The sequence below is a fragment of the Nyctereutes procyonoides genome, unplaced genomic scaffold (assembly GCF_905146905.1).
Source record: "Nyctereutes procyonoides isolate TBG_1078 unplaced genomic scaffold, NYPRO_anot_genome, whole genome shotgun sequence".
Taxonomy (NCBI): domain Eukaryota; kingdom Metazoa; phylum Chordata; class Mammalia; order Carnivora; family Canidae; genus Nyctereutes; species Nyctereutes procyonoides.
Window position 1 is genome coordinate 31,749,555 of NW_026575042.1, and position 21,286 is coordinate 31,770,840.

Genomic DNA, 21,286 nt, shown 5'->3' on the forward strand with positions numbered 1-21,286 from the left:
TTGATTTCTTATAAATCTGATGGTGAAGAAATAAAAGTATTTCTTATAAATCATACGGTATTCTTGGACCACCCTTTATGGTGAGGTCAGTAACTATAACTACAGTAATTATTCTTACTCTGAGGCCCTTTTGGGGTGTGACTTCAGGGTCCTCCTCTCTGACAAGTCAAGACTCAGAGAGGGAGGCTGATTTGCCTGGGGACATATAGCCAGCCAGTGGCCAGAGCAGCACCAGGACTCAGTTGTCCAGATGCACACGGTTCAGGAGGCTTTGTATTATACTAGCACTTTTGTATGCCAAGATTCATTTTAATTTATAAATATGTGGGTGGGGTAAAATCAAAGAATGGTTTGATTTAGTGACATCATTCAGCTCTGTAAGCACTATCCTTTGATGTATCTACAAGGGCAGGGGAATTCAGATGTCCCTTTTAGAGGCTTTATATGACAAAGTCAGAGATCTGGGCATAACTTCAGGTTATCCAGGGTATCTGCCTCTCCCAGGAGGGTGAGATGGTCAGTCCCCGGCCTTTGGGGCCTTTGGAACCAACCGATGTATTGGGATCGTCTGGGACATCACGTTGAGCAGAAGCATGCCGCTGCTCTTGCTCTCTGTGACAGCAGGAGGATGGATGGAGAACAGGCTGACATCTGACTGGTGACAACCAGTCTCTCCGGCAGCAAAGTCTCAAACTGATAATAAGCTCCTGACTTTACCAAAAGTCTCTGGAAACTCTAGTAGCTGATGGTGGCTGGAGCTGTGCTAACAGAGGGAAGCGTTCTACTGGGGGCTAAGTTGGGGGCAGGAATCTGGGAAATTAAGCTTGGCCTCTCCAAGGAAGTTCAGCAGAATTGATTAAGGCCAAGGGGGATTGAGACAAAAGAAGGGACATTAATGATGGGTGATGGGAAGTCAGAAAGAAACCAGACCAGCAGTTACAAGCAACAGCACTAACAAAAAAACTCACATAGGTTACTCGGGAAAGACAATGTGGGAATGAAGGATGCTGCAAAAATATCTGAGTTCCCCACCAAATTACTTTATTCAATCAGTCTTTAATGAGGCCACTGCAAGGAGTCAGAATGGACGGACAGAAGTAATGAAGGCCGCATAGGTACTACTCTTGCTAAGAGGCTGCCCTGGCGACCGAGCCGGGATAAATCAGCAAGTGTGGATTACATGTCTTCTGTTATTAAGGACTCCGCTAATGAATTTACCAAACTTTCGGCAATTATTTGGAAGGTGGGGAATTAGGAAAGTGATGCATAGACGAGGTTACTGATTTTTAAAGCCAAAGTTAAAGGGATCCAAGGGACCGTGAGCGGTTAACCGTCTGAGCGGTAGTATAGAGTTTTTCACATGCTAACTGCCAGGTTAGAACCTAGCTTTAAATGATGTAAAATGTTGGGATGTGTTTTAATGATCAGCTGCAGGCCAGGATAGGGCCATTGTTAAGCATCTGGATTAAGCCAAAAAGCTGACAGATTCACTCAAGGCAAGTGTCAATTTTCTGAGTCGATGTGTGTCTGTAGGAAAGTTCCACAGAGCAACAGCATTCCCAGACTCAAGAAAGACAGGCAAGGTTAAAATAAAACACAATCACCCCAAATCAGGTGAGCAAACTCCAAACTGCATGTTCTCACTTAGCCCTAGCATTGCCAGCAGGCAGTACAGTCCCCATGTACAGATGAGAAAACTGAGAAGTTCCTCAGTTTGTTCCTCAGAAGGCACAAAACTAACAAGTAGTAAATCAAGGACTGGAAATTAAGGATGGGGGGACCGAGGACTCTAAAAGTCTTTCTGGCTTTGAGTCTGGCACCCTTCTATATCATGCTGGAAAGCTTATACTGGATGAAGAAGGATGTATCCTAGGATTGAAAATCCTGAGTGCTTTCAAGTTGGCCAACTAAGATGCAAATTACACTCTGAAAGATGCCAGGCACAAACAGAGCTGAAAATAGACTGAGGGTTAGCCCATTGTTTAAAGAGAGGAAGGCCCATGTCCTACAAATCTGGTAGGAATATCTTATCATTTCCTGTCATCGCGGGCCTATGGTGTGTAGGGTCTGAGATGGGCGTTCATAGGGGAAGCAGAAACAGTGAGCGCCTGAAGACACATAAAAGACATATTAGACCCACAAGACATATAAGGAAAAGTGAGCACAGGTAACATGTATGTGATAGAACAAGGTATGGAAAGGAATGTGACAAAATGTTAAGTGTTATCTCAAAGTGGTCAGAGTAACAATTTTCTTTCTGCTCCTATACATTTTATAAGTCACTTATAATTAAAAAGTATTTTTTTCCTTGATTTGGGAAAGTTATTAAATAAAAGCATAAGGCAAGACAGGAGCTTGTGAACAAGGTGTGCTGATGATATCAAGGGAGAGGAAGGTGGGGTGACCATCCTGGGGTGGTGCTGGAAGGAGCATTAGAGATAGGGGAGCAGAGTGAGCTTGAATACACGTAAGTGCGGCCAGTGGCACAGGGGGTAGGGCTGGAAGGGTGCTGGAGGTCAGATTTTGGAGGACTTTGTAGGACAGTGGAGCCTGTGGTCTTGTTCAGGAGTCTGGGCAGAGGGCCAGTGAGGATCCTGCATCCCAGAGAGGCCCCCAGGCATATTGGAGTGCCTGGGTAAGAAGCAGGGGCAGGAATGTGAAGGGTGGGAAGGACTAGCTCTGGGGGGGTGGATGGGCTGCTGAGGGGCTGGCATCCTCTGCAGGCTGCAGGCTGACCTGCCCTGGTGGCCTCAGGGACTGTGGTCTTAGGGGTGGGGTGTGTAGGTGGGATAAGTGAAGAGCGGGGAGCAAGCAGGAGGCTGGAGCAAGATGGGAACAGACACATGTCTATGCTTGGTGGTGGCATTGAGGGGTGGGAGGCCCGACAACTGGGAGTTAGACAGGAGCAGGATGTCTTGGGCTGCCTGTACAACTCCGACATGCGACAGCTGCCCCCCTGTGGACTCGTGTCTGTTGCTACACTTGGTTTAATGAATCGTCACCTGGGTCCTGGTGGGCTGACATCTGGGTGCCCGAGAAGACCCACTCCCAGAGGCCTGCAGAGATGGTGGGCAGAGCCTATCCATCTCCCTGGGAAAGACTTTTCAATGGCCTCCAGGGCTGACTGATTGATCCTGGGGAACCCAGCAGACCTTGGAGAGTGAGCATAGCAAGCTGTGGGGTCGGTGGGGCTCCCCCTGCCTGAAGTGTGTCCTGAGGTCACCTTGAACCAACAACGGTGTCTCTGTACACAAGTGGTTTCCTTACCAGCCACTCTCCTGCCGTCACCCACCCGGGCAACCTGGCCAGGGGCTCATTCCCAGAGCAATGAAAACGGAGCCCAACACCTCCAAGAGAAAAGCTGCTTCCTAGTTATTCAGCTTCTCCAACTGACAAATCTTTTCAGGTAGGAGATCATCTGTTTCCCCCGAGAGAGGGCTCCCATGCCAGGCCCAGGACAGGTTTTCACAGTCCCCTTGGCATCAGCAGCCACTGTCCTCCTGTTCTCAGACCTGCCATTCTTCTAACCTTCAGCTGCGCAGAGATCGGCGAAGGTGGAAAAAGGGCCTTTTATAACCAAATTATCTCTGTGCATTCATCTGCCATTATGTTAATGCATCGCGAAGCCCGGCAGATGGTACAAAGTCAATTATGCTGGTGTTAAAAAGGGAGAAATTGACCTTTTCAGGACTCACTTGGATTCCAGAGCAGAGTTTGCAAACTCAAGTTTCAGGCCTGGCATGTGGGCGAAGGCCCACAGTGCTTTGGAAGGGAGGAAGGGATGTGTCAAGGTGGTCAGCCTGGGACTGTGGGACCCCTCTCGTACCTGCACATCCTCTCAAAGAGTCCAGCGTAGCCATCACAATTGGTCTTCTGGGTCCGCAGGATGTCAGTGGGCTTGAAGGCCTGGCGGTCCTTCTCCTGGGCCGCCTCAATGTCGTATTCTGGAGGGCAGAGGCGTCTGTGAACAGCTAGGTCCCGGGAGGCGACCAAAGCTTATGCAGAGCAGAGGGGGTCTGTGGCCGGCAGCACTGCCCCCCAGCCCTTGGCTGTGCTTTCAGCACCACTTGGGCTGGCCTCCCTCAGGTCCCAGAGAAACCACTGTAGGCCGAGGGGAACCAGGGCCCAGCCAGGGCCAGCGCTGGGAAATGTCACCCCCTTGCACAGGTGGCTAGAGGAAGAGCGGAGCATTGGCAGAGCAGGCCTGGCTCGGTGGGCCTCTGGGGAAAGGCTGGGAGGGAAGGGGGCCGAGACAGCACTAGGGGTGGGGGCTCTGGTCTTGTCCCCACCACACAGCTCTGCCAGCAACTCCCCTGAGGCTGCTCACCCATCCCTGCTGAAGCTGCCACCTTCCAGACCTCACACTGACCCACAGGGGGCACTCTGAGCTGCTGCTAAACAGCCTGTCTGGTCTCTGGTCACTGACAGAGGCCTGGGGTCACTAAGGCCTGGGGTGAGGCCCTGAGGCAGGAATCAATCGCTGTGGCCACCGGGATGAAGGGAACATGTGGGAGGGTGGCAGGCAGTATATGGAGTCCTACCTAATGTTCTGTTTCTGCCCCCATAAGGCCGAGGCTGAGTGGAGCTGCTGGTGGTGGAAGGGGAGGAAATGGCCTCTCAGGCCCTATGTTCAGATACTCTCCCTGTGTCAGGTGAGTTCACCCTCTAAGCTGAATCCCTCACTGCTGCTTTAGAGGGCAAAGGTAAAGCCCAGTGGCAGCAGATCAGGAGAGCCCGGCTGGTTGTGGGGTCATAGGGAAAACGCTAGAAGTCCACACCACCACCGGCTGGCTCTTCCACTGACTGCAAGGGGTAGCATCCAGCATCTCCCTGGCAACCACCCACGGGGCTTGGCTTGCCCTGGCCAGACTCCCAAGGCTGTCCTGTGCAGAGCTGGGGACAGGTGCAGAGGCTCAGGTCCCCTGAGGTTGCTCTGAGTGCCTGGAGACAGGGCTGAGGTCATGGGTGTGGGAACAGGGAGCAGGGAGAGGCGAGCCCACTCTTCCTGGCACTGGTGCTTTAAGAAACCTCTTGGTGTCGCAATAACTTTCCAACAGTTATGAATCTTCTGCATTCTTCTGGAGATGACCTTCTGTCCTGTGTTCTCAGGTCTGTGCAGCAGGTTTACCAGGAAGCCAGGACTGGGGGAATGCTGCTGCCGGGTGAAGGGCCTTAGCTCTGGTCACTGGCTCTGGGCTGATGGCCACAGGAGATCCCCCCACCCAATGACCCTTTATGGAGACTGAGTTTTATGCTCCTTGGTTAGTCTTTGATTGTTCACCTAGCCTTTCTGGGAACCTTTCTCCACTGTCCATCTAACTCCATACACACTAGTGGTCAAGTGAATCCCAGAGAGGCTCCCCTAGGGACAGGGTCCTGCGGGGAGTGGCATCAAGGGAGTCCTAGAGCCAGTGGCACCACAGGTGGGCCTACCTATGTGGTGGCAGATCCAGATCCAGATCACGCGGACCCTCTCCAGGTCACTGTGGGCTTCCTGGAGCAGGTCACTCACCAGCTCGTCCAGGCCACTCTTGACTGTCACCTGGGGAATGGGAGGGGTGTACTATGTCAGGGCCTGGGTGAACTCTGGGAGCCCGGTGCCTTGCCACCTGCAGCCAGCGCTGCTTTCCCTTCAGTCAGAGAAGGAGGAGGAGAGGGCCAGGGGCACAAAGGCTAGGCTGAGAGCAACCCTTGGTTGGGGACTGGACATATCAGGTTGTGCCAACCAGCTGGGTCACTGGCCCAAGAGTCACACAGATCCTGGGGCCAGCATTGTAGATGGACATTTGGGCAGACGTAGCAGCCCCTACTCATGGTCAATACTCCCCAAAGCAATCTATGGACTAAACACAATCTCTATAAAATTCCAACAGCCTTTTTTGCAGAAATGGGAAAGGCAATCCTCTACCTCATATGAAATTAACAACAGGTCCAGAATAGTCCAAATAATTTTGTTTTTTTTAATTTTTTAATTTTTTTTATTATTTATGATAGAGAGAGAGAGAGAGAGAGAGAGAGAGAGAGAGAGAGAGAGAGAGGCAGAGACATAGGCAGAGGGAGAAGCAGGCTTCATGCACCGGGAGTCCGATGTGGGATTCGATCCCGAGTCTCCAGGATCGTGCCCCGGGCCAAAGGCAGGCGCGAAACCGCTGCGCCACCCAGGGATCCCCTAGTCCAAATAATTTTGAAAAAAGAATAAAAAAGTTGGAGGACCCATGTTTCTGGATTTCAAAACTTACTACAAAACGATAGTAATCAAAATCAAAATCAAATCAAAATGAAAATCAAAATCAAAATAAGTCAGTGCTTATGGTACTGACATAAGGATCATTTGGCCAGTGGAATGGAATTGAGAGTCTAGAAATTAACTTGTACACCCATGGCTAACTGACTTTTTTTGACAAGGATGACAAGTCTATTCAGTGGGGAAAGAATAGTCTCTTTAATAAATGGTGCTGGACAACTGGATATCCACATATAAAAGAACGAAGTTGGACCCCTACCTCATACCATATACAAAAATTAACCGGGAGCACCTGGGTGGCTCAATCTGTTAAGCATCAGACTCTTGGTTTTGGCTCAGGTCATGATCTCAGGTTTGTGAGAACCAGTCCTGCTCCACACTCAGCAGGGAGCCTGCTTGAGATTCTCTCTCTCTGCCCCTCCCCCTGCTCTCGCTCTCTTTCAAAATAAATAAATAAATCTTTAAATAAATTAACTCAAGAAGGGTCAATGGTTTAAATAAAAGAACTTAAATGCTAAAACTCTTTGAAGTAGACACAGGAGTAAATCGTCATGACCTTGGATTTGGCAACAGATTCTTCAATATGGTACCAAAAGCACAAAGTACAAAAGAAAAAATAGATTAATTGGGAGTCATGACAATAAAAAACTTCTGGGAATTGAAGGACAAAATTGAGAAAGTGAAAAGACAACTCAAAGAATGGGAGATAACATTCACAAATCATGTATCCGATAAGGGATTAATATCCAGAATATATAAAGAACTCCTAAAACTCAACAACAAAAAGACAACCCAGTTTTAAAATGGGTGAAGGAAAAAAAGTAAAAAAAAAAAATGTATGAGGGACTTGAATATACACTTCTGCAGAGATATATAAATGGCCAGTGAAAAGCTGCTCCACTTCATTAGTCACTAGGGAAATGCAAATTGAAATCACTTCACACCCACTAGGATGGCTGTAGTAAAAAAGATAGCAAGGCTGTGGAGAAATCAGAACCCTTGTGCATTGTTAGTGGAAATGTAAAATGGTGCAGTTGCTGTGGAAAACAGTTTGGCGGGTCCTCAAAAAGCTGAACAGAATTCTCATACGACCCAATAATTCCACTCCTTGGTAAATACCCAAGAGAACTGAAGACAGATACTCAGATACTTGCTCACCTGTGTTCACTGGAACATTATTCAATACACAAAAGGCAGAAACAATGCAAGTGTCCATCACACATGAACGGGTCAGCAAAAGTTGTGTGTCTCCACGACGAAATATTATTCATCCATGAAAAGCAATGAGGTTCTGACACATGCTACATCACGGATGCTAAATAAGCCAGACGCAAAGGGACACGTACTACATGATTGCACTTAAACAGAACATCGAGAGTAAGTTAAGGGAGACAGTAAGTAATGTAGAGGTTACTGGCGGGGATGCGGAGGGATTGCTTCATGGGCACAGGGCTTCTGTTTGGGGTGATTTTGGAAAGAGTGGTGATGGTTGTACAATACAGTGAATGCAAGCAATGCCACTGAGCTGTACACTTAAAATTATTAACATGGCACATTTTATGTTCTATACATTTTACCACAATTAAAAAAAAAAAAAAGGAACAAATGAGGTTTGCTGGCCGGGGCCCTAAGGAGGAGAAACAGTTGGGGTTGTAGGAAAGGCAACCCTGACCATGGTTAATCTTTCTAGAGAAGCTGGGGCAACTGGGTGCCTAATTCGTGACAGTTGCTCATGCCTTCACCAGCCCTCCCCCTAAGGTACTCCCCAAGCTCCCGGACCCCTACTGCCACTCACATCAGAACCCCAGGTGCACTGTGTGACCACAAGGAGACCTCTGGACCTTTCTTCTGTCTCCTACCCACCCAGCTGCTGTCTGCCTCCTTTTGTTCAGTGTCCAGCTCCAAACCGATGGTTCTTGTCTTTGTCTTTCTCCCAGGGCAGAGGACAGCGCCTGACACAGCAGGGCCCGCACTCCAGCCTGGCTGACTCTGACTTAACCTCATGGCTTCTGTGCCTCTGGTCCCCACCTCCTGGCTCTATCCGGGCCTGGCTGGCACCGGACACCCACTGCTCCGCGGCTGGGTCTCTGGCCTCAGCTGGGCTCCCGGCACCGCTCCCTGAGCCTGGCCAGTAGCCTGTCCTGTCCCTCCCAGCGGCCACTGCAGCGCACCCCACGCTCCTCGGACCCTGACACCGCCCCCTTCTCTCCCTTTCAGACAACCTGGCCTCAGATCAACGAGGCTCAGGCAGGACTTCCCCTTAAGGAGCTCTCCCTCCGGCGCAGCCAGCCTCTCGGCCAGCCTTCGGTCCGGGCCCGTCTTTGCAGTGCCCTTGCTCACCCGGGTCCTCACGCCTCCCTTCTAGTCCTGGTTGCCTTGTCCCCTCCTGTCTGTACCTCTTCCCCAAATCTCTTCCTCAGGGCTGTCTACACGTAGCCTCCCCTCCTCTGCCAGCTCCTGTGGGGTCTTCACTCCCTCCTCCTCCATCCCTGCGTTGCTCCTCGGCCTGCGAGAGTCGGGCTGATGCTCCAACCCCTGTCCAACTGCCCCTCTGGGGGTAGGAAGCACTTCAGTGCTGACGTAGTAGCAATGAGTCTATCCTAACCTCACTTGACCAGACTCAATAGCTCACGCTGTTGACCATCCATGCCCTCAGGGAGCTCTCCCTGCACCTTCCAGAACATTGATCCCTCCTGGTCTCGCCCTGGCCTCACGTGGCTCAGGGGCTTTTGGACCTCCTGCCCTGTCCTCCCTAAAATGACACCCACCCTCTGGCTTCAGCTCTTAGCTAAATCTGCTGGTTCCTGAATCAGTGTTTCCTGCCCAGACGTCTCCAGGCCAGATAAGGCTCTGGGCTTCGAGACCTGGCTGCCTGCTGCTCACTTCCACTGGCTATTCTGCAGCTGCTAGTGCCCACTCCCCCTAAACAAACTTGTCAGCCCCTGGGACTTGCTTCTTGTGATGAGCTGCTGTCCCACCCTCTGTCACTCAGTCCGGCAGCCTGTGAGCCACCTGCCTTCCACCTCCCTCACACACACTGGGATGGAGTCCTCCCTCTGCTGCCAGCTCAGTGTTGACCATTCCACTCCTCTCTGTTCTCAGTGTTCCCACTTAATCCTGTCAGCACAGTTGGTGGCCCCCTACTGATGACCCTGCCTCTATCGTGAATCTGGATCCATGCCCCCATCCATCTACTCATCAGTTCAACAAACAAGGTTCCTGAGTACCTACTATGTGCCAACCGTAGGGTGGTCTCTTCAGATTGCAGGTGATCTTACTGCTTACTAGCCTACAATGGCTCACTCAGACTTCAGCAATGGGTCCAGCTCTTGGGCCCTTATAATCAGACTTTCTGTGGTGAGCTCTCCCACTTGGCTCCCAGGACCCCAGTGTGTCTCTGGTGCTTCAGCTCAGGTAGCTGCCGCTCCCTAACTGCACCCCAGATGATTCTGGACCCAGAGATGTGACCCATTGGCAGCCTATATGCTCCAGGGGTGAGCATGGCTGTGGTTGCAATGGGTGCTAGCCAGCTGCATCCATGGTCCTCCCTCATCCTCTGGCTTGCTTCCATCATGGGCTGGGGGTGGCCTAGTTCAGTAGCAGCAACACCTAAGTGGACACCAGCAGGGGGGCAGGACAGGGCTGGCCAGAGGAGCCTGCAAGTGAGGCCTTTGCAGGGTGTGAGTGGCCTGGGGTGGGTGCATCAGGACTCTGGGTGGTATTGGGGAGATGGAATGGCCTTCTGTCCTGGGTAGGGGCCTGATGCCTTGGTCTTCTTTTCCCCATCCATATAATGTGAAAAGGCACTCCGGGCCATCTCTCTGAAGGCCTCCAAATGCATGTGGAGGGAAGGGGGCCTGAAGAGAGGCTTCATTACCCTGACTTGGGAAACTCTAAGTCACCATATACAGAGGGGCTCGTTCTCTTACCTGTGAGGCATAGCTGTCCAGTTTCTCAAACTGCCGCAGGTCCAGGGGCATGGATTTCAGGCTGGACCGATCCCAGGGGTAGGCTGGAAACACAAGGAGGCTCAGTCAGCTCTTGAGGCCTGCTGACCAGTGCCGCCTGGCTCAGGCCTCTCTGTCGTTTTGAGGAGCTGTGATTGCCTGACCTCCAGCATGATTCCCAGAGCCTGAAAAACCACTCCCAAGAGCTCTATTTCCTAGAAGGCTTCCTTGGTCAAATTGGTTTGTGAACTATGGCAACTCCTCTAGTTGTTTTGGAGACTCACAGGGGAGAGGAGCCTGTTTGCAGAGCCCTGGAAGTCAGCAGTAAGGAAACTGGTTTTACCTCAATTAACTCAGCAGGGCCCAGACAGATTAATGAAGGGACCCCTTCTCCTCACCATTTAGTTTTCTGCATATTTTTTGCTAACTCCTAGGAATGAGTGATCTGCAAGAAGTGTCTGGGCAATACTTCTAGTCCCTAACGGGCTCAAGAAAGGAGGGTCTGTGCCAGCGTCATGGTGCCCAGAGTGAGGGCATCTCGGGTATCAGAGGACGGTGTGCTGGAGCCAGGCCATTTGGCTTCGGTAGGGTGAGGTGGGTTTGGCACCCAGACAGGCTTCCTCTCATGCCCACAGTCAGTTGGAGACTGCAGCACCCCAAGAAAGCCAAGTGTGTTCCAGCAAAAGGCACCCCAGGTACTGTGGGGGAGGCCTCTGAGGGAAGTTGGGCCCCAGGACCACTCATCTGTGCCAGCCTTTCTCATAGGAAGCCAGGCCACAGGACAGTCCCAGTCCGCCAGGTGTGGACACCTATGCCCCGCCTGTGCCTCACCTATGCCCCACTGCCCCAGTGGTCAGACCTGCCACGATGGGCAGCAAACCCCTATCACAGCCCAAAAGGGAACCTGGGCTTTGGCAGGACCTGTCTTATTCAAGGCCAACCAAATCAGGCAAGCTGGATGGGAGGCCAGGGAGGAGGTGGGGAGGGTGGGGCCGAAGGGGTGCTGATCCCCAAACTTACTGATAACCCAATTCCCCTGAGCGGGGTGCTGGTGGAGTTCCAGGGTACGGCAGCCAGCCTGGAAAGAGTAGAGCGACCTAGGAAAGTGCCTGGTGGGGGCCACATGAAGCCTATGTCCTGGCGGGGGCCTAACCTTCAGGACCTCCACCTCCCTGGGGGTTGCTGGACTCGGCCACCAGGCCACAGGCGCATATATATCTGTGGGGCACCTGGGAGAGTGAATGAGATGGTGGATCATGTTGCAAGGTCAGTGCCAGTCTGCTCCTGGGAGGGTGCAGGGTGAGGGTCCTCCGTGGGCAAGTCTGAGAGGAGACATATAAAGCCTCTGTGCCCGGTGTGGGGGCTGCAGCTACATCTGCCCACACATCCCTCAAGGTCGGTGAGAGACCCATGCCTTGGTGTTACAGACCCAAGGCCTGTGGTGCTGGAGTGGGGAGCAGCTCCTGCACGACCCTCTCTGGGCCAGCTTTGGCTGAGAGGCAGCAGCAGCTGGTTAGGGAGCTGGCCAATTTCTGGCCACAGAGGAGCTCCCAAACTCTAGTCAGCTGTCAGAGCAGGCCACATGGGTCGCCCACACTTCCCCCCTGACCAAGGTCCCTTCCTCTTAGGAACCAGGCCTTCTTTCTTCACAACCCAATTGGTTCTGGCACATTCCTCAGGGCAGTGCTTTCTTGCTTCCTGCTGACAGTCTGCAGCGCCCCGAGAAGGCTTTGGTCTCTTTGACCTCAACCTTCTGACTGGGTCCTCACCATGTCACATGCTCTGACACATCCAGGATTGGAGGGCTGTTCCTCTCCCAAGAGGGGGCAGGGGGCAGGCAGTCTATATAAACCTTACCCTGAGGCTATGGTTGTCACTCACCAAGCAAGCATTTTCTTCCTTCATTTCTCTGCTCTTTCTACAATGACCAAGACATTTCCTGGACTGTCCCCAAACCTTCTGTGCTGTACAGTCTTACCCTGAGGCTCCCTGGAAGCCCAGCACCACTGTGGTCACTTGCCTGGTGCTGGAGCCGGGATCTCTTGTCCCTCATTACTTGGATCACTGTCAGCCCCTTTTCTGTGTAGTGTGGTAGTGTGAGCACAGCCCTTGTCCAGCCAGCCCCTAGGGACAGCAAGCTCTCCGCACCCTTTCCCTCCAAGGATTTGGGCTCCTGCCATTCTCTGACAAGGGCTAGCAGGCTGGCCTAAGTGGATATGAAGTGGACTTACATTTGACAAATTTCCGCTCAGTACAACTTGGCAAATGAGGTCTCCCCCGCCCCCATTTAGAAGAAGGATGACATTTCTAAAACGGGACCGAAAGCCTTATTACTAATTTTACCCTTTCTTGGTTCCATTTTACAATATCTGAACATTAAAAATACCCACAATGATTTATGCCTCATTAAATTTACCTTCTGAAGAGATTATATAAGATCTAAATATGATTTTGCATAAATACATTTAAAATACCAGTGGCATTAACTGAATTATTCTAATTTTAAAGCAAAACAATGGGAAGAAGTGCCAAACTCTAGCAAACCTTAGAGCCATCTGGTCTACTGAGAGGAAGCCTGAGGCCCAAGGAAGGTGAGCGAGGGACAAAAATAGGATTCGAAGCCAGGCCATCTATCACCCTATTCAGGGTTGTACCCTCTGTCCCATTCTTATTCGCATGCCTCCTACCTTACAGATGCTTGGCATTCCATTTAAAGTTAACACAGTTCTGAATTATGTTTTTAATATGTTTTCTGTAATGGGCTGCCTTATTATTGGGGTTTATGCTTTAGCTTTGGGGTCATATGGCATGTGAGCTTTTCATTACCCCGCCTGTGTCCGTGGCAGACATTGCTAATCAATCATGATACTCCTCCTCCTTGCCCTGAGCCCAGAGGTAGCCCCGGACTCTCACCGAGTCCCCAGGGAGCCATTTCCAGACCATTAGAGATTGGCCCACCAGGCTAAACCGATTCGCCATGTCACAGAACAGCCCTGGGGAAGGCCCTGCAACTTACCATGGGCATCTTTCGTTCCAGGCTGCCGGGGTCTTGTGTTTCCATTTTTATCACCTTGCAAACCTGCAATATCCCAAAGATCAGAAGTAGAGATGCTCCAGAACACAAGCACAGATGACTGTCTGCGTGGCAGTCTGGGTTTCTGACCCCTCCTCTTCACTGTCTTTCCCCAGCCTTCTTGCTCCAATATCCACCCACCATCTACTACTGCTGGAATTGCCCTGGACTTCCTCCCGATGTAAAGGAAGGCCTGGGAACCAGAGAGGGAATGACAAGAAAGAGAACTGCAGTCTGTGAGCAAAGGCAGAATTTACTCTGACATCAACATTTTGTGTTTCTGTGTTCCTCAGTGGGTCCACCTGGAGCCTGGAGCTCCTGCCCTCCTCTGGGTTCCCCCACCATCTTGGAACACATCTGGGGATGCTAAGAGCACCAGTGGATTCTCAGCCAGATAAGAACTGACCCCCATGAGAAGGAATGGATGTGGGGGTGAGGGAAAGGCAGTTTCTAAGGAGTTGAAACCCAGAAAGGTCAAACAATTATTAAATTATTCCCCAGGATGTTTCAAGGGCAACCAAATCTCATCAGTCTGTAATGCAGAATGGTTGCCAACAGTCATTAGACTCCATGGAAATAGGAGAGGAGCTGCTGATTTGAAACCAGGTCAGGGAGATATGGGTCCCTGATGGAACCAGGAGGAGCTGGGGAGTAGGGTGTCAAGACAGGTTGTTTTCTGCCCTCGAAACCCACAAAAGGTTGTAAATATAACAACAGATGGTTGCAAATGTATAGAGGCACTGAGAAACAGTGGTCCTTGTGTTTCTTGCATCTATATTTTATTTCTATCTCCATTCTTTGGTAGAATAATGAGGGTTCAACATCATAGCTAGCGTTTATTGTACACTTACTATGCCTGCCTTGTGTTTCAGACTGTGCCATTTAACTTTACAACAGTCCTATGAAAGAGGGTGAATTATTTTCCTCCTTTCACAGATGAGGAATTTGATTTCAAGCAAAGGGAGGTTAAGCTATTTGCCCAAGGTAAGAGCTGAGGTCTGACCCCAGCCAGGAGGCTCCAGGGCCTGTCCATTCTACATCTGACTGCCCTTCTGAGACCCTGACCACTGAGGGCTATAGGGCCAGGCAGCCAGAAGGACCTGCTTCACCCATGCATGGACATGGAGAGAACCTGAGCCCTGGATGCTCTGGGGCCTTCATTCCCTGGCCGGCATTTTCCCAGGCCCCTTTGGCAATAAGGTAGACAGATGCCTATAGAGGAAAAAGAGGGAGTGGAAGAGACATCATGGGCCTGGGCCTGTGTACCTTACCTGGAAGGTAGCAAGCAGGCCTTGTGTCAGACCTGGTTTTGACCCACTTCCTAGCTGGTCCCTTAGGCAGTTATTTCACCTCTCTGGGCCTCACTTTGCTGACTTACAATGTGGGGATAATACTGGCTTATATCAAAGGGTTAAAAAGTTAATTAATGTAAAAAGCTTACCACTGTGTATGTCACTTTTTAGGCAGACAATAAATGGTATCTAAAAACAACACTCTTGTGATGAAATTCATATTTAGCTAAATGCCTCGCGTTACCCACATCTAATTGCACAGACTCAAGAACAGTGGGTGTTAGTTATGGAGAAAAGAGTCCCCAGAATGAAGCTGTCATGCCTCATTTCTTTCCAGTGTGTAGGCCTGGGTTATTCCTCCTCTTCTCCCAGAAGAGGCCTAAGGTGGGCTTTGGCCCATTAAGTGACTGTAATTCTTCCCTGCCAGCCCTCCACACACAAGCAGCCCTGTACGTACGTACGTTTAGCCAAGGAGAACTTCTTGAGCAGCTGGGGCATGGCATCTCGAGGGTGGACTTCCACAGTCAGCTGTGTCCCTGCAAGGGAATGGGATGTGATATTCTCAGCCAGATGCTGCTAGGAAAGGGTGTGCGGTGTCCCATGACAGATGTTTGAACAACAAAACACAATCGGTTTTAAGCTTTCTTCTGAATATGCAAATAATTCTTGTTTAAAAAAGTGAAAAACAAAATACAGGCAGCCAGTTTTCAGAGTCAGGCAAGGCGAAATAAGAACATTCTACCTTGTATTTCCCACTGAACACAGCTATAAACCTTGGAAAGAATGCACACAGCAACTATTGAGGACTCTGTAAGGTAGTTCATAGAAGGCAAGTTGGGGAATAAGATTAACATTTAAAGCACCACCATATTTGCAGTGAGTTTACTGTTCCCTTCCCCCTATGGCTTTACTTGGACTGGATTTTCAAAGGCAGCCCCAAACCCAGAAGTGCACATGGGTACAGAGAAACGGTGCTCCAAGAGAAGTCCTTTCTTCCAGCTTATGGAGTAAGAAAGGAAACCTCTGAGAGTCAGAAAGTGTGGGGGAAACCCTCTGTCATACCCCCCTCTTTTTTCTGTTATCTCTCCACCCAGCCCCTAGGGAAGTCTGTTGGTAGCAGTGTAGCAGTGATTTTGTTGGTCAGCCAAAACCTTAAGCGTCTGAGTCTTTGAATGAGGCCACAGAGAAATTATGATTCCCTGGAGTGTAGGGGCCAATACTCATTGTTCTTTCTCTCTCTATGTCTCCCACTGATTGTCTCTAGGTGCAGACAGAGTTGTGAGAAGTGCCTGGCAGAATGGGCAAACTAAAGTCTAGCTTTTGTGCTGGAGAACTGGGAAGTGGAATGTGAAGGGGAGGGAGCTCTAGAAAGCAAATCCATACAGGTATGGATGAACTCTTGTGGTCACCTCTGAGCTGAGCATACATGGATCTCATCCTAAACATCATGCCAGAGTATTTGAGAACTAAACTATGCCAGAATGCCCCCGGGAGGTGAATGTGGTGGGCAGATCTGCATAGCATTGCAAGGGTTACAATCCAAAATTATTCAGCATAGGAAGAACCAGAAATATACTTGAAAGAAAAGATAACCAACAGATGCTAACCCCAGGATGATATAAATTTTGGAATTATCAGACAGACTTTCAAAGAGCCATAGTAAACCATCCTCTAAAAAGTGAAGGCAAATAGTCTTGAAATAAATGGAAAGATACCAAGATTCAGCAAAACATCAGAAGCTATGAAGAAGAAACAAATAGAAATTTTAGAGTTAAAAAATATAATAGTTTGAGAAATTATCTGGATATTCTAAATAGTAGAATGGAGATGACAGAGGAAAGAGTCAGTGAACTCAAAGAAAGATCAATAGAAATTATCCAATATGAACAACAGAGAGAAAACGTGAACAAAACTTCAGGGTTAATACTTAAAGGTCTAACATTCATGTTATTGAGATCCCAGAAGGAGAGGAGAAACAGTGTGGTGCAGAAAAACAAAACAAAACAAAAACACAACTGAAGAAATAATGAGAGAATAATCAATGAAACCAGAAGCTGTTTTCTTTTTTTTTTTTTTTTGGAAAGATCAGCAAAATTGATAAGCCTCTAACCAAACTGTCCAAAAAAAAAAAAGAGAAGTAAGACATAAATCAGGAATAAAGACAACAATACCAGGAATGAAATAGGCAAGACCACTAAAGATCTCATGTATATTAAAAGAATAATAAGGGAATACTACAAACAGTCCTATGCACATAAATTCTACAACTGGCATGAAATGGATCAATTCCTTGAAAGCTACAAACTATCAAAACTCACCCAATGCATAGATAACTTCAATATCCCTATGTCTATTTTAAAAACTAATTGTAGTTCAAAATCTTCCAGAAACAAACAAATTCCAGGTTGACGTCACTAACAAATTCTAACAAACGTTTAAAAAGAAGTATGACCAAACATTTTATAAGATCTCTCAGAAAACAGAAGAGTAGCAAATACTTCATTACCCATTTTATGAGGCCATCATTAATCTGATATCAAAACCAGACAAAGACAGTTTAAGAAAAGAACACTACAAACTGATATTTCTCTTTCTTTTCTTTTTTCCAGACCAATATTTCCTATGAACAAAAAACTCTCAAAAAAAAAAAATTAAATCCAGCAATATAGCAAAAGAATTCTACACCACAATCAAGCACGATTTATTTTGGCAATTCAAGGCTGGTTGATTATTTGAAAACCCATGAATTCATCATATTAGCAGGCCAAAGAAGAAAAACCACATGATCATATCAATTGATACAGAAAATGCATTTGACAAAATTTAACATCTATTCATGATAAAATTTCTCAATAAACTAAGAATAGAAGGCAGTTTTCTGAATCTGAAAAGGGTATTTACCTTTTTAACATATTTAATGGTCAAAATTTTAAGAGTACAATTATTGCAAATTTACTAAATTTACTATTTACTAAACAGCATATTTAATGGTCAAAAAATGCAATGCTTTCCCCCTAACACTGGAAACAAGGCATAGATGTCCACTCTCGCTGCTCCTACTAAATATGCACTGGAGGATCCTGGGTGGCGCAGTGGTTTAGCGCTGGTCTTTGGCCCAGGGCGCGATCCTGGAGACTCGGGATCGAGTCCCACGTCAGGCTCCCAGTGCATGGAGCCTGCATCTCCCTCTGCCTGTGTCTCTGCGTCTCTCTCTCTCTCTCTGTGACTGTCATAAAAATAAATAAATTAAAAAAAATAAATAAATATGCACTGGAAATTCTATCCAGTGAAATAAAACAAAAAAATAAATAAAAGTCCTATAGATTGGAAAGGAAGAAACAAAAATTTCCTTAATCATGATCACACATCTGTCTACATAGGAAGTATCAAGTAATCTACAAAGAAGTTCCTAGAACTAATAAGTAAGTTTAGCATGGTCATAGGATATGAGGTCAGCACCCCAAAATCACTTATATTTATGTTCACAACAAACGACTGGAAATTGAATGTAAAAATTACTATTCACCACAGCTCCAAAAAATTGAAATGCCTAAGTATAAATCTAAAAGATAGTTCAGGAGCCATATGTTGAGAACTACAAAATATTATTAAACAAATTAAGAAGACTTAAATAAGTGGGAAGATATACCATGTTCATGAATTGAAAGTCTCAATATTGTTAAATTGGCAGTTCTCCCTAAATTGATCTATACAGATTGAATGCAACTCTAATCAAACCCCTTGGAAGACATTTAGGCGAGATGATTCTAAAATATAGATGGAAAGATACAGCAACTAGGGTAGTCAAACCAGTTTTGAAAAAAATAAGTTGGAGGACTCTAGCTATCTGATTTTAAGATGTGTTATAAAGCTACAGTCATCAGTGTGATACTGGCAAAGAGACAGATTCATAGATAAATGTAGCATAATAAATAGTTAAGAACTAGAGCTATACAAATATGGCAAATTGATTTCTTATAGATGTGCAAAGACATTCCAATTTAAAAATGGGTAAAAGAACAAATATTCACCAAAGAGAGTACAGATGGCAAATAAGCCATGAAAAGATGTTCAACATGATTAGTCATTAGGAAAATGCAAATTAAAACCACAATGAGGTATCATACCTATTAAAGAGCAATAATCAAAAATAGTGGTAATAGGGCAGCCCGGTGGCTCAGCGGTTTAGCGCTGCCTTCAGCCCAGAGTGTGATCCTGGAGACCTGGGATTCTGTCCCACATCAGCCTCCCTGCATGGAGCCTGCTTCTCCCTCTGCCTGTGTCTCTGCCTTTCTCTCTCTCTCTCATGAATAAATAAATAAAATCTTTTAAAAAATAGCGGTAATACTATATGTTGACAAAGTTGTGGAGAAATCAGATCTCTCATACATTGCTGGTGGGATTATAAAGTACTACAGCAACTCTGGAAAAATAGTTCCACAGTTTCTTATAAAACAAAACCTACACCAAACATATGATCCAACAATTGTACTCTTGAATATTTACCCCAGCGAAATAAACACTTACATTCACACAAAAACCTCTACAGAGGGGCACCGGGGTGGCTCAGTGGTTGAGCATCTGCCTTTGGCTAAGGTCATGATCTCGGAGTCCTGGGATCGAGTCCTGTATTAGGTTCCCCACAGGAAGCCTGCTTCTCCCTCTGTCTATGTCTCTGCCTCTCCCTCTGTGTCTCTCACGAATAAATACATAACATCTTAAAAAAAAAAAAAACCTATCCAGAAATGTTTGTAGAAGCTCTATTCACAATAGCCCCAAACTGGAAACAACCTAAATGTCCTTCAATGGGTGAATGGATAAACGCCCTGTGGTACATTCATATCAAGGAATATTTCTCAGTAATACAAAGAAACTCTTAGGATAGGTGAGAGGATGTAATTACAGAGATTCTGCACAAGAGAATTTTGGGGTGACAGAGCTGCCCTGTATTCTAATTGTAAGGGTGGTTACATGAGCATGTGCTGTGCATGTGTTAAAACCCATAGAACTATATATCAGACAATTCCATTTTAGTAATTTAAAATAAAACAAAAATAAAAATAAGTACCAACTGAGCTTTTTTGCAGAATTAAAACAAGAATCTGGATGATACAGAAAGATACAAAATAGAAAGTCCAAAGCAGGATAATAGTAAACATGTTCTTTGTAACCTGCTTTCTTTTCTTGACTCCTCATACATCAGTGAATTTAGTCCTACGTCATCATTTTAAGTGGGCTGCATAGTACTCCATTCTCTACGTGGTGTATAATCCATATAAGCAACCCTTTTTGGTTGGATAGTTAACTTTTCCCAAATGTTTTGTTATTATAATCAGTGATGCATGAACATTCTGATACATATCTCTTTACACACTTTTCCTTTGAATGAATTCTCAAATATGGATCAAAGGTTATGGAGAAGGCCTTTGTTATATATTGGCAAACTTCCCATGAATGATTTTTATCGGTCGATGACCACACCAACAACATGAGAGGATGTCCATTTTGCTCATTCTTGCTGGGTTTGATTGCAAAATTGGTCACAAAACTCTGCACTTCTGAGAGGTCTTTTGTTATGTCCCTTGAATTTGAGCTGTCCCTATGGCTTGGTTTGGCTAGTTAGCATGTGATGTCAGTAGAAGTGATGCTGGGCAAGCTCTGAGCCTAGGTCTCAAGAAACCTTGCAGCTTTCATCCTCATTCTTGGGAATCCAGCCACAAATGCCATGTGAATGAGCCCAGGCCAGCCTGCTGGAGGTTGAGACACCACGTGGAACAGAGCAGAGGCATCTCAGAGCAGACCCTATCCCATCTCTAGCCAACTTACCAGCTGACCACAAATACGTGAGCAAACCCAGCCAAGACCCGCGATAAACTGGGTGTGTCTCAGGCAAGAACGCCCAGCCATCCTGTGCCTTTGTGAGCTGGTAAAGGCTTATTGTTTTCAGCCACTGAGTTTTGGGGTGGTTAGTAATATAAAAATAGATCACTGATGTACTCACTGACATTTGATTTTTATCAATCCCTGAAACTTTTATTAATGAATAATGCCATCTCATTTTTGTGTATTTAATTTTAATATATTTTTCATATACTCATTTGCCATTTAAAATTCTTATTTTGTGAATTGCCTATTTTCCTACTCACGTATTATTTTTTCCTTATTAATTCCATAAGAGCTCTTTTTACGAACCCCTTCCTGCAAAGTGTATTGCAATTATTTTTCATAGAATAACAATACTGACTTTCTTGTGTAGCTCATAAACTTGCTCTGCATGCCAAAGAGGGTAATTCTCAAACAATTTTATAAGCTACTGTGTGGCCTTCCAAAGCATTACTTTGAAGAGGTTAACATCACTTTGAGTGTAGTTTCTGGTACATTCACTGTCAAAGAAAATCAGTGTGTGACTTTATAATTAAGACTTTAAGCATTTGAGAGTTCAAAGCATAATTCGGTTCTGGTCATAGGATCAGGCGCCATTGCCAAGAGCAACACTCCCTGTGTGTCTTCTCATGCTGAATGGGCCTGTTCTCCTCTGCCTTTTCACTTTTTCCATCTGAAATACTTTCAGGTGTTTTCCAAAGTGGGTGCCAGGCTGTACTTGGCTGCAAGATGTCTTAAAAGAAAAGGATTTTAAAAACCTGCCCACTCTCTCTTTCCCCTTTTGCAGGTCACAATGTGTAATGCCTTGAGAAGTCCTGCAGGGAAGAAGTCAGTTTACCCCAGGGCC

At 47.0% G+C, this 21,286-nt stretch overlaps 1 protein-coding gene across 3 annotated transcripts in view; it reads right to left on the reverse strand.

Moving 5' to 3' along the window:
- Nucleotides 1–21,286, reverse strand: part of KY (kyphoscoliosis peptidase) — a 48,868-nt gene that overhangs the window by 14,712 nt on the left and 12,870 nt on the right. For all 3 annotated transcript variants that reach the window (XR_008663956.1, XM_055321592.1, XM_055321590.1), the window contains 5 exons: nt 15,018–15,092; nt 13,208–13,270; nt 10,174–10,256; nt 5,434–5,542; nt 3,827–3,944 (listed from right to left, as the gene is read on the reverse strand). Coding sequence is in view for 2 of the 3 variants with exons in the window: in XM_055321592.1 (XP_055177567.1) it covers nt 3,827–3,944; nt 5,434–5,542; nt 10,174–10,256; nt 13,208–13,270; nt 15,018–15,092 (448 nt within the window). In the remaining variant the exon portion in view is untranslated. The remainder of the gene's footprint in view (nt 1–3,826; nt 3,945–5,433; nt 5,543–10,173; nt 10,257–13,207; nt 13,271–15,017; nt 15,093–21,286) is intronic.